Source organism: Lactuca virosa, chromosome 9 (assembly GCF_052849685.1).
Source record: "Lactuca virosa cultivar CGN04683 chromosome 9, Lactuca_virosa_CGN04683_v6, whole genome shotgun sequence".
NCBI classification, from domain to species: domain Eukaryota; kingdom Viridiplantae; phylum Streptophyta; class Magnoliopsida; order Asterales; family Asteraceae; genus Lactuca; species Lactuca virosa.
Window position 1 is genome coordinate 9,058,301 of NC_136434.1, and position 12,963 is coordinate 9,071,263.

The window sequence follows — 12,963 nt, forward strand, 5'->3', positions numbered from 1 at the left end:
TGTGGATGACATTGTCATTGTCGGTTCCTCTCAAGAGATTGTTGATCAACTGGTGTGTAACCTCTCAAACTCTTTTCCTGTTAATGATCTCGACAAACTCACCTATTTCTTGGGAATTGAGGTCACTCACAATTCAGGGGGAATTACACTGTTGCAACATAAATATGCATTTGATCTTCTTCATCGGGCTAATATGGCGAATTGTAAGAGTGCCTCAACTCCCATGTCAGCTACTGCCACGCTCACAAAAGACTATGGCAAACTGTTAACTGAGGATGAAGCTTTCAAGTATAGGAGCATGGTAGGAGGTTTGCAATATCTTACCTTAACTCGACCCGATATCTCGTTTGCTGTAAACAAAGTCTGTTAATACTTATCTAAACCCACTAACATGCATTGGGAGGCTGTAAAATGGATACTCAGATATATAAAGGGTACGGTTAACACAGGGCTACACATTCAAAAGTCTGATTCAAGATTGCTAAGTGTGTTTACAGATGTGGATTGGGCTGGATGTCCAGATGATCGCAGGTCAACTGGAGGCTTTGTGGTGTTTCTTGAACCAAATCTAATCTCATGGAGTTCACGTAAACAACCCACGGTTTCACGGTTAAGTATGGAAGCAGAATACAAAGCTCTTGCAAATGGTACAGCTGAAGTAACATGGGTACAGTCCTTACTTAAAGAACTTGGAGTTTGTCAATCGAGACCACCTGTTTTATGGTGTGATAATCTAGGAGCTACATATTTAACTGCTAATCCTGTGTTTCATGCAAGGACGAAGCATATAGAAGTTGACTTCCATTTTGTTAGAGAGAAAGTTGCAATGGGGGCCCTTGATGTTCGTTTTATCTCAACCAATGACCAAATAGCTTATGGATTTACCAAATCAATTACACGTAACATGTTGGATCGATTCAAGTACAATCTAAACCTTGTTCCAGTTCAGATTGAGGGGGAATGTAAACTTAAGGATAATGCAAGACGTTTGAATAAATATTAGATAGAATCATTTGTATTTAATTGATTGTATAGATAAGGACCCTAGGTTATTGGGTTTATCCTTTGTATCTGTTATTGTGTGTGTGTGTGTGTGTATATATATATATATATATATATATATATATCCAAATCCCTGTGGGATGTTACAAGGCAAAATACCCTTTTCAACTTCACCCATATGCCACGCGTAAATAGTATAATACCAAAATTGATGCCAATTGGATACCCGCAGCCACCGCATTGGACATTGCCATTGTTAAATCAACATATAGATATATGTTGCCACCTGCATTGGACATCGCACTGACATATCACCAAATGGATATATGTTGCCACCTACATTGGATATCGCACTAACAAATCACATAATAGATTATCCGTTGCCACCTATATTGGATATTACAACAACAAATCGTCTGATAGATATCCTGTTGACACATGCATTAGATATCGCACCGACAAATCACCAAATAAATATTCGTTGCCACGTGCAATGGATATTAGACCGTTAATCACCTACATATCTCTCATTCTACCTCCTTAATACTAAATATTAATACCCAGTCTATCAGTCATCATAAATTTCCAATATTTCAATCCGTTAAATACAATTATTCATCGTACTGCTAGCTGTTAGACTCTACGGTCTATTAAGCCTTAGTTTATCGAACACAACCGTTTAATTATCTTGTATCAATTAGATGCAACTATCTATTACACCAAGTTATTAAATAACTTCACTAACTATTAATCAACAATCCGATATTAATCTTAATTAACACTGATGACATTCATACATCGAATAGATATTGCCTTAAGACACTTGTTATAAGGCTCACTAAAACACCAAAATTAGTCACAAGATAACCTTTACGTTACATCGACCTCTCACCAGTTAATATCATAAAATGGATATTATGTATTACACCATAAAACATATTATATATAAGAGATATTTAATCTCTTTTGCATCTTATACATAGATAATACCATAAGCACCATATGGTATATTACACCTCTTTGGATATACATCATCCAAAGTTAATAAATTATATATATATATATATATATATATATATATATATATATATATATATATATAATATTCACCATAAAGTTTTACATACAAACTACGACATTGCACTAGCACTAAAAATCTTAACACGCTAATCACCACAAAACTAGATATCAAACAATCAAGAATATGAGTATGGTTACTCACTTGTGTATGATTCATGTATAAGGAATTCAAGCTTTTATAAATCCCACAGCTTCTCCCATTTCAGAAATGCCAATAGATGTCAAAGTAACACATAATTCTTGAATATTATAACTTAATGTATCACCCTTTTATGTGTTTGATTCAACATTTCCATCTAATACATAATACTTAATTATGTAGCTAAACTCATTAAGCTCCATGGATTACTTATCCTGGTGTCTTAACCCATTAAGACATAAGCTTAACTTCCTTTTTAAGTCCTATTTCATTAATTGGAACTCATAACATTAATTGGAACTCATAATTCAATTTATAATTCATTCATTCATGACTTAATCACATAACCAACTTTTTATACCAAATATAATCATACTTCACGTATAAATCATCTATACAACTTAATTGATCAAGACATAACCTCAATTTCATTATATCACCACCTTCCAAAATTAGGGTTCATCACCTTTTTTTCTCAGTTTCAATCATCCAACCATGATTCTAACATACAACACCTACCCACAAGTTTATTAAGCTCACTATATTACCAACATCAAGATTTTCGTAGTATATGAGCTAGAGTTTCGTCATTCCTCTCTCTAATTTCACCATAAATCCATTTAAACTTGTAAGAATAAGAAATTTACCTCCAATTCAAGACAGAAGCTTGATTCTTTATTTCCTTCGCACCTAGCTCCTCCTTTTGCATCAAGCTCTTACAAATCGTGATATGCAATTTTGAAGGTCGAATATGTGGAAAAGAAATCACAACACCCGACTCTCCTATGTTTAAACATGTTTAATGTCGACGTTGACACGCCACATCCTCTTTTTAATGGCATGGACTCTCGATCACTTGTGTGTCGTGTCTAACATGTGTACGCGCCGCGTGAAACATCACCACTTTAAATATAACAACATATTGTCTCATACGTCGCATATCCCTTTGCCTACGCGTCGCGTTCACAAAGTACATTACCATTTTCAATACTTGAGTATTTTCAACAATTCACCAACGTCGTTCTCGTTAGAAATACTCTCGTTAGAAATACATCGGGTAGTATTTCACTTTTCTTATCAATAAGTTATATTTCTCATAAATTACACGAATAGTCCTTATGGTTTGGGCAATCTACGTGTTTAGTCACTAACTTTTTTTCTCACTCATATGTTTTCCTAAACTTTATTTTGTTGCACATTTCGTCCCTGCTAGACGTGAAATAAACATTTTACCCTTTATCTTTTTAATATTCATTTATTTTTAAATAGTTTTTTAGTCATTATGTAAAGAGTTAATACTTACACGTCATCAGTCTCATCCCCACCCATCCTGCTCCCTACACCCAGTCATCTTACAGAAGATTAAAACCACATAGGATGTTTTAATAGCACCACATCAGAGGCCTTGGACCTTACTTCCAGTCACCACAATTCTTGTGTGTTTACAGAAAATTAAAACCATATATGGGATGATTTCTAGAATGTATAACACAACATCTAGGATGTTTTAACAACACCATATCGGAGGCTATGGACCGAAAAAATGAAACAACATCTTGGATATTAACACAACATTGGAGGCTTCCATATCGAACACGAATTTATGCAAAAACTTACCAAAACTGATTTTGGATATCATAACATATAGGAATCAAACACATCTAGAAGATATGAGATTTACAACATAGAATCTCGTGACTCCAAATCCGTCGTAGAACTTCCAGATCTAGAACCTTGGATATCAAAATAGATAGAAAACTTGCAAACCGATATAGAACATTGGTATAGAACCCTATAACGACAACGGTCTCCGGTGAAAAACGAGAGGAACTAGGGGGAGGTTGTCAGAGGTGAAAGAGTACGGTGAGATGATTGGTAAGGCCGACGGTGGTTGCGACGGGCCTCCATAGAGACCGGGGCGTGGTGTCATCGACGGGATGAATTCTAGAAGAAAAATGAGAAGTTTGTTGTTGACTTCATTGAAAGCGAGAATAATATTTAGAGGATGAGAGGCGTTAGATGATGATGGTGGGCCATTTGGCAATAATAAATAAATAAATAAATGGTAATAACAACAATTCATCTAATTTACTCTAGATAATAATAGTATAACAAATTGTTAAAAATACATAATTAAGGTAAAATAATAACTTTACACATGTAACAGAAAAAATTAATGGTGTTTGTGATAGGGACTTGATTAAGAACAAACTAAAGGCACAAGGACGAGGCGGCAATTTTTTTTCAGAGACTCAATCTGTAATTATCAAATAAGCACATGGACCATTTCTATAAATTTAATAATAATGAATTGACAAATATAAATTAAGGACAAAGTGAAAAAGATAAATCCACAATCAAACTAGCCTAAGCAAACCACACCTGTAATTTTATAAGTCAATGGACGGAACCCATAAAAACCAACAAACCACAGTAATTTTCTGGTATAAAAATGATATATGCCTGTTTATACTCTTTAAAACTTTTTTTGTGAGCTCTTTAATGCATGCATTGATTGAAGAGAAGCCTGTCCATTTGAAAGTATTTAATGATACCTTTCGCTCACATTAAATGTATTAAATCGCACATTTACCCTTTTCTGGACTGATTACCTTTTTGACCTTTCCTTTTGAAGATTAGGTTAGTCAACTAACCCATGGGTCCTCAGTCCTCACATCTCTTACTATCAAGTATCAATTATCAAGTTTTTCTTTATTTTATGGACAAAATATTATTTTGTATCAAAATAACATCAATAACCCCGTACACTCTTGAGAAGGCAACAAACTAGTCGATTCATAAAAAATCATAATTATGTTCACATCACCAATATCACAACGATTTTCCAGTGAGAAAATATACCGATAAACACATGACTAACATGTGTAGCTATAGCCCATTTCAATAAATGAAACATGTAAAAACTTGAATAACTAGAAAGTATCTTTAAAAGCTATGTTCAATAAAACAAAATAACCCCAAATATTACACCTATGGGTTGAAACTTTGATAAGAATTCTAGTCAAGTCATTATATTCACAAACTTGATTAGTTACATATTTGGAGCTATATGAGATTTGAGCTCAAATAACTTGATCGCAGCCCTAACCATCATGCCATAAAAGACAAACATGTTGCAACTATGTAAGTAAAAAAAAAATCTTAATTTGAATTTATTTTGTTTTTCTGTTTGAATAAAAAATATACAGATTTATTTTTATACATTTTGTAGAGAACTTTCACACTGATCACGTCCAGCAAACAAACTAAGCAGAGAAACTTGAGTTGATGGAGTGAAGGAATTCAAAAGTCGTTCCCCTATGACCCAAATCCCAATACCAGACCCACAATAAAAATAAAAAAAACATAAAATTTGTCATTTATTCACAAATATACATGAGAACTGAGAAAAGATAAAGAGCAAGAGATCACCCCCACCCTAACCTTGCCATCAAAGGATTCGGATGCATCTTGCAACTAATGTATCAACCTGTTGTTCCATTTGAGATACAAAAGGTCAACTTACTTAGTCAAAAGTCAAAAATACTAAACATTTCCAATTTCAAAAATCAATAAAAAAAAGTGGCAAAATAGACAGGGTGGGTAAACGAGTCAATACTTTTTGTTCATTTGTTTTGAATTTTATGAATTGACTATTAATGTGATTACAAAAACTAAATGATGACAATAATAACTTAATTTACAAAAAATAATAATAAAGTGATTGGAGAGGTTTGCAACTATTTGAATACAGGTTGGATGGGATAAAGTATACCCAAAAATTGATCCATTTTTGTCAATTGGACGAAATTGGCACCCTCTAATCGATACAAATAGAAATGATAGGACATTCTATTTTGAATTTGGAAGTAAGGGTGGGTGGGTCCGGTAAGTTTGGTAAATTTTCACAATTTTTGTTTTTAACTTTACCCATCGACTGTTTAAGTAAAAATATAAAACCGCCCGCAATTGGCCCAGGAAGTAATTAAATTTGAATGGAAAAGTCAAAATGTGTAGTTGGTTACCTTCTTCAGAAAGGTCAAACATGCCACCAAGCAGTTCATCCTCCTCCCCTTCATTCTCTGAGGTGTCCCTCCCATCGCCATCAGTTTGACCATAACCGATTATGTTGCAACCACCTGGACCCGGTTCAACCACCTTACAGTAACCCTCCTGAAAACACCCTTCAAAATCTACCGCTTCCTTCTCAACTGGAGACACACTACCCACTTCCTTGATATCAAAATGGTCGGCTGTTAAGAATGGGGTGCTTGTTACTCGACTGCCATTGTTCACTGGATCAAGATCAAGCAAATTTTCAATCCTTCGGGATGATCCTGAAGAAAAAAAAGTTCCAAAATATCACATTAGATCAGTTGATTTAGATTATATTTTATGTTAATACAAGTTCTTTTATACCTCCATCCGAGCTTTCAGTAGAGCTAACCGATGCTGGCTTTGAAAGACAGATGACAGATTCATCACTGGCCTTCTCTCTATCTTCACCGGATTCCAAAGTGGGATTTTTTTGGGCAGAATAGACTCTGGGACAAATCAATACAGTTTAAGAAATTTATTTGACTATTATTAATCCAATATCTAAAACCCTCGCGTGTCCAGCCAAATAAATATAATCAATCATCACCTGTCATCCCAGCCTGATTTGATGCTATTGAAATGCTCCAAAACTGGTAACAAATCCTTTCTTCTTATGTCAACTTCATAACACGGAATGTTCTCAATCTGAGCCTCTCCACCTCCAAATCCCTCCAAATTCACACATCTCATCGCATAAAAATGCACCTGGACAAAAAACACAACAAATCAGTCGTAAATAGAGCAGCATCAAACTAAAAGTATGCTAAGATTAGATATTTAGATGTAGCAATTTCGACCCATGTATAGGTAAATGGGTCGACTTGGGTTATATTCTATCACTAATGGGTCACAATAAAAAAAGTCACTAGAAAGAAAAAGGGTCAAAATGGGTAGATCGTGCCAAATGGGTCAAAAATTGCCTAAAACATATGCACATGCATTTAAAAAAGGGAAATGCCACGAAATCCCTTATTCTTTGCTCCTTTTCCCGGAAAATCCATTATAAAAAATTAAATTCCATGAAAGCTATTCCAGATTTTATATAGTGACTTTTCCGGAAGGTTAACAAATCTCAAATGGATTTCATGGATAACTTTATGGAAAATTAACAAGTCTTTGATGGGTTTTATAGAAAGTCAAGCCTTAGGTGGTTTTTATTGAAGATTTTATGGAAAGCCAACAAATCTAAGATGACTTTCATGGAACTTTTAGAGGGTAAGAGAATTCTAAGATGACTTTTACGAAAAGTTATGGAAATCTAAATTCTCAAATGGCTTTCAAGGAAAACGACTTTTCCAGAACGAGGAACAAAATATAGATTAATTGCTTTTATAATAAATGTTATTTTTTTTCTAAAAAAAAAAAAAAAAAAAAAACTAACATTTTGACCCGTTTTTCAGACAAGACCTATTTTTTTATTTTTTATTTACAATTTAAACCAAAAGTTTACAGGTTTCCATCCGGTAAAAAAGGTCTTTTCCAAAAAAGTGATCAAATTGTTGTGTCGCTTATGCAAATAAGATTTTATGCTTATTTGCATAACAAACACAATATTTTGACCACTTCTTCAGAAAAGACCTAATTTTTTTTAAACAGTTAAAAAGTCAAAAAAGAAAAGGTTAGGTCAGACTTTTGGTTTCAATTGTAAAAAAAAATAACTTTAGGTCTTATCTGGAAAAAGGGTTACCATGTTAGGTTTTTCTTGTAATAACATAACATTTATCATTTCAATTATCTATAAAACTAAATACATGGACAAAAAGCATTTGCTGGCTGACCCAACCCGTTTTAGCTCAAACTAAAAGTTTACCCATTTTGGCTTGAACCTGCTTTGACCTGTTACCCGACCCACCCATTTTTCCACATGTACTAAGAGTTTAAGATGTATACCTTGGTATTTTGCCATACTGGTAATCTCCCAGAGTTTATTTGGACCTCAGCATTTGACAGAAACCAATGTGCTCTATCATTTCGCTTCACTGCATCACTTTTCACCAGATTTTGACCACCCATGCTGACATTACCTCTGGAGTTGTAAAATGACGTTTTAGAGCCTTGGCCAGTAACCGAAATGCATTCCTCCCTTTCTGGAGAATCCAACCTCCTACAAACTTGCCACCATTGACGAGATTCAAATATCACTCCTGACTCCTCATCTTGGCCCAGTTGATACTGAGTTCTTGAACCAACATCAATCTGGGTCCCCATTGATGGCAGAAGTTCATATTGAATTGCATATCCAGATGGAGTATAAACCAACAGAGATTCCAAGGAATTACTGTTTTTTGAAACATCATGATTACGGTAAGCCATAGAGTTGTGGAAAACAGAAGCAACAGCACCAGAGGGCATTTGTGTCTTTCCGACCACAGAAGAAGCTGCATTGGTGACGGAATTGAGAAATCCAGAACTAGTATTCTTGATCCTAACAACTACGGAAAGGGTAAGAGGAGGTGGAGGTGGTAAAGGTTGCTCATCTATGACGAATGACGGGGTTGACCACCATGGGAGAGATCGAACGGGATTGACTGATCGACTCTGGAATCCATGATTCCGATAGCTAGTGTCACCGCCAAAGGGTGATAGAGCGAAAACATGACAAGTACCCTTGGATGAAACAATGGAAATCCATTGACAGTAGCGACTAAAGCTTATGTCTTGGATAACCTGTCAAACATATAAAATGAAGCATCAAGTCAGCAAATGAGTGCCACCAAGGGCATGTCTATACTAAAAAATTATATTAGAGGTGGCAAAACGGGTTTTCTTAAATTAATGTGAGGTTGGGTTGACCAGTAAATGTTTTTTGTCCAATTTTATAAATATTGTTAGACATGATTACAAAAGCTAAATTATTATAACAAAAACTTAAGGGGCGTTTGGTTTGCAGAATGTTTTTGGATAGAATGAAATCTATCAAAGGAATTGAAATATGAGGGAATTGTAATCTGTTATGTATTTGGTTGGCGGGAAAGGGAATGGAATTCAATAGCAAGAACTGAATAAATTTTAAATTCGCTAATAATTAATTTTTTACTTTTTTTTATTTCAATACAAATAATGAGGGTATTTTGGTCTATTAATAGAAAAGAGAGAATAGAATTGAATTCCTTCCACCCAACCCTAGGAACCCATCAAATGTGGAATTTGACAGAATTAGATTCAATCCAGTTGGCAACCAAACACACCATAGAATAGAATCTCAAATTCCAATTCCACCGATTCCACTAGAATCCACAAACCAAATACGCCCCAGATTGTAAAAAGAGATTGATGAGGTTGTATGCTTGTGGTTGCACTTCGGGTGACCCCATTCCCTTTTCATTTTACCCATTTATAGGTAAATGAGTCGAAATTGCCACCTCTACATAAAGAAATAGAAAAAGAATTGTGTACTAACAGCTGATGTTATGCCACGATGCAGTTTGTAAAGAAGCACATGAGAGGAACTCCAGTCATGGGTTTGATTGCTAGAACCACCTCGAGTACAAGGCATGATTCGGAAGATATTTACATTATTGCCATGTATTGAGGCTGTAACTAGAAGGGTTCCACTTGGATCAAAGCATAATGCAGACAGTGGACTGGAATGAGCTCTAAACTGTGATATAACAGCTTCTGAAATAACATCCTTCACAATGACCTGCAGAAAATATATAATTAGTGAATCTCTCATCCACAAGGGAAAGATCAATTAAATCCTTGCTAAAAAAAATGTCAGTAGAACTGACCATGCCCGCATTATCTACTTCTGAAGAAGCATTCATAACTTTCCATCCTGGATTTGATGTCATAGGAGAACCCGGACGATCTTGGAGCATCTCTGGATAGTATTTAGAGAAGGTTTTATAGCCTTTGTCACCGAGGGTGATAATTCCAGCAGCCAACTGTTTGCTTGATTCCATTGCATAACGAGCCACCAATGAACCATTGCTTGGTGAGGTGGATGGGCTAATACCAGGAGTAAGGTTCTTCGGGCTTAAGTGACCTGTGTTTGATACAAGCAGTTTGTTTGAAGCATAAGCTAACCACCGTGGACCCACAGCCAATGGACCATACCCAATGTTAACTCCAACTCCAACCATTCCTTGTCCTCCAAATTGAGGAACTGGATAGGTTGGAACAGTGAACTTATTCTCAAGTGTGACTGCATCTATACAGTGTATCTCTTTTTCAAGACCCACAGCTACTATCAGAGGACTACATCTGACCATAAAAACAGTTGACCTGAACCTGAGAACCTTCACGTAACAGTTGGACTGAAGGGAATAAAACCGCACTGCAGTAGAACCCACAGAGGCTCCTGACTGATGATGAGACACAACTGAACCATCCCTGCCAGGTGGACTCAAATAGCTTCGATTTTGACCCATGGTGGGTGTGGGCCTCGTGGCTTCATCACCTGCAACCACTATTAGTAACGGATGTAATGGTAGGAACTTCTCATTGCCATCAGGGTTTGCAGGAATATGCAGCAACTGTAGGAAAGTGACAGGGCCATCACGCTTTGAAACAAGCTCAGTAAAATCAGATGCATCCTCCACATCAATCACTTGAAAACCAGTCTGATAACCAAGCAATAGAACATGTCTGAAGGAAGTGGAGCCAACTTCTAATCTGTCGAAGCCGGCCCATGTTACCTGTTTACCATCAATTTTTTTTAAGATAGTGGCAGTAGAAATATTTGAGAATAAAAAGGAGAACCAAAAATAATCAGCAGACAGGTAATTAACATATGATAATACCGCCCATGATCAATAACTCCATTTATCTTTGTATCATGCATTTATGAATGAATTCTTATACCTACAAACATATATTATCCAAATTCCAAGACATACTAGATCATTTCTGGTGTCCTATTATGCACCAACACATGACATGAATTATAAGTTTTCATATCTGCTCATGACTGCAGAGAGTTGTAATTAACAAACATAATGATAATCATTTAATCTGATCAGTATACTTACTTCAATAATACAAGTGTACAACCAAAAAGGAATCATATATCAACATCCATGATGTACAAGTCCATTTATCTTTGCATCATGCATTCATGGAATTATGTACTTATAAAAGTTGAAGACATAGTAGCACAGTCCATTGTCCTATTAAGCACAAATACCGTCATACGAACTTTTTTAAGTTCTCAAATCAGCCGATGAATCATAATTACACAGATTTGTAATAAACAAACATGACAATTGCTAAGAGCTATTTCGCTTGATCTTATCCAGCATACTTACTTTAGTCATACAACCAAAGTACTCAGCAGATACTTAGCGGACATAGAAGGAATCAAGGAATTTTTTCATATTGTCATACATCAGCTCCCATGGTGCATATTTCTATTTAGCTTTGCATCATACATTCATGGATTAATATTACTTATAAACAAATATTGTCCAGACTCCAATAGCCTTCCACTGCCCTATTATGCTTGAACAACATCACATGGACTTGTAAATTAACAAATTAGCTCATGGTTGCACAGAGTTGTTATTAACAAACATGCCGATGCTAAGAGGTATTCCAGTTGATATCATCCAGCGTGATTATTCTAATCGTACAGCCAAAAATACTCAACAGGCAATTATTTAACATATATAGTAAAAAGTATATAACGTCGATCAGAAAAACAAACACCTGATCTCTCTGATCGTCTCCGGAAGCTGCAATCGAAGCCGCGACGGAAGCACCGGCGGAACGAACGACGGTGCTAGCATTAGTAGACACGGTCTTAATACAAGAAGATATAATCTTCAAAGAATTAGGCAACAATCCGGTATTCTTTCCTTTGCCTTTCTTCATCCCTCACCTGAACCTCTCCCAACCACCACCGACTCAGCAGTGAAAAAAATTCCGTCACCGTCCTCCACCGCCACCACCGCCGTAGCTGACGCCTCTAGCCTATCAACTATGATCATCCGAGAGCGTAATCGAATTGATTTTTGTGTCGTGGAAGTAATCGCAAGTGTGTTCTTGGTTTAGGTTTGACTTGAAGATTTGATTGAAGATTTCCCAAAATTTTGTGTTCCTCAAAAGCCTCCTATTGTTGAGTTGATTTCTCCCAAGGTCAGATTACTTCCATTTTAAATCAGGTGAGCGAGTGAATCTAAAAAAAACAAATATTATTTGCTCGTAAAAAATACACAAAAGATTACGACATTTAAAATTTTCTAAAAAAAACTAGATAAAACTGCATTTTTGGTCTATGTGGTTATCCAAAAGGTGTGGATAAGTTCCAAAATGTTTTCAACTTGTATCATTAGTCCAAAAGCTGAAACTTTTTGTGGTTTTGATCCCTGAAAAATTTAAAATTAATTAGAAAGACTATTTTGCCCTTCCATTTTGTTTATTCCATTTTTTTATGTATTTCAGTAATTCATTAGTTGAAAAAAAAGCAAAAAGAAAATATTATCAACACCCCTCCTACCCTCACCTCTTACGCCGATAACCCTACCCCTATCTTACTGATTTAATTCACAATCATACACTAATACACATACATAAACTATGAACACAATGAAGTTCTGGGAAAAGATTATGCAGATTCAACACGTATGAGCACACATAATGAAGTTTTGGAAAAACTGATGCAAATTAAACACACATATGTGCACACACATACCTTTCTCTCT

At 35.5% G+C, this 12,963-nt stretch overlaps 1 protein-coding gene across 1 annotated transcript; it reads right to left on the minus strand.

Moving 5' to 3' along the window:
* Window positions 1-5,370: 5,370 nt before the first annotated feature.
* LOC145136172 (autophagy-related protein 18g-like) lies at window positions 5,371-12,403 on the minus strand. The gene is made up of 8 exons (XM_079070353.1): window positions 11,969-12,403; window positions 10,051-10,959; window positions 9,720-9,962; window positions 8,210-8,986; window positions 6,867-7,024; window positions 6,641-6,765; window positions 6,247-6,558; window positions 5,371-5,711 (listed from the first exon to the last, which is right to left on the minus strand). Exons 1-8 carry the CDS (start codon window positions 12,131-12,133, stop codon window positions 5,707-5,709), a joined length of 2,694 nt encoding a protein of 897 aa, XP_078926479.1. The 5' UTR covers window positions 12,134-12,403; the 3' UTR covers window positions 5,371-5,706.
* Between the last annotated feature and the right edge of the window lie 560 nt (window positions 12,404-12,963).

Excerpts from the sequence above, each read along its gene's own strand:
- LOC145136172 (XM_079070353.1), bottom strand. The coding sequence starts at position 12,133 with ATGAAGAAAGGCAAAGGAAAGAATACCGGATTGTTGCCTAATTCTTTG. Across the intron at positions 8,987-9,719 it reads ATCGTGGCATAACATCAGCT|GTTATCCAAGACATAAGCTT; the intron begins GTTAGTACACAA and ends TATGTTTGACAG. Across the intron at positions 6,766-6,866 it reads AAATCAGGCTGGGATGACAG|AGTCTATTCTGCCCAAAAAA; the intron begins GTGATGATTGAT and ends GATTTGTCCCAG.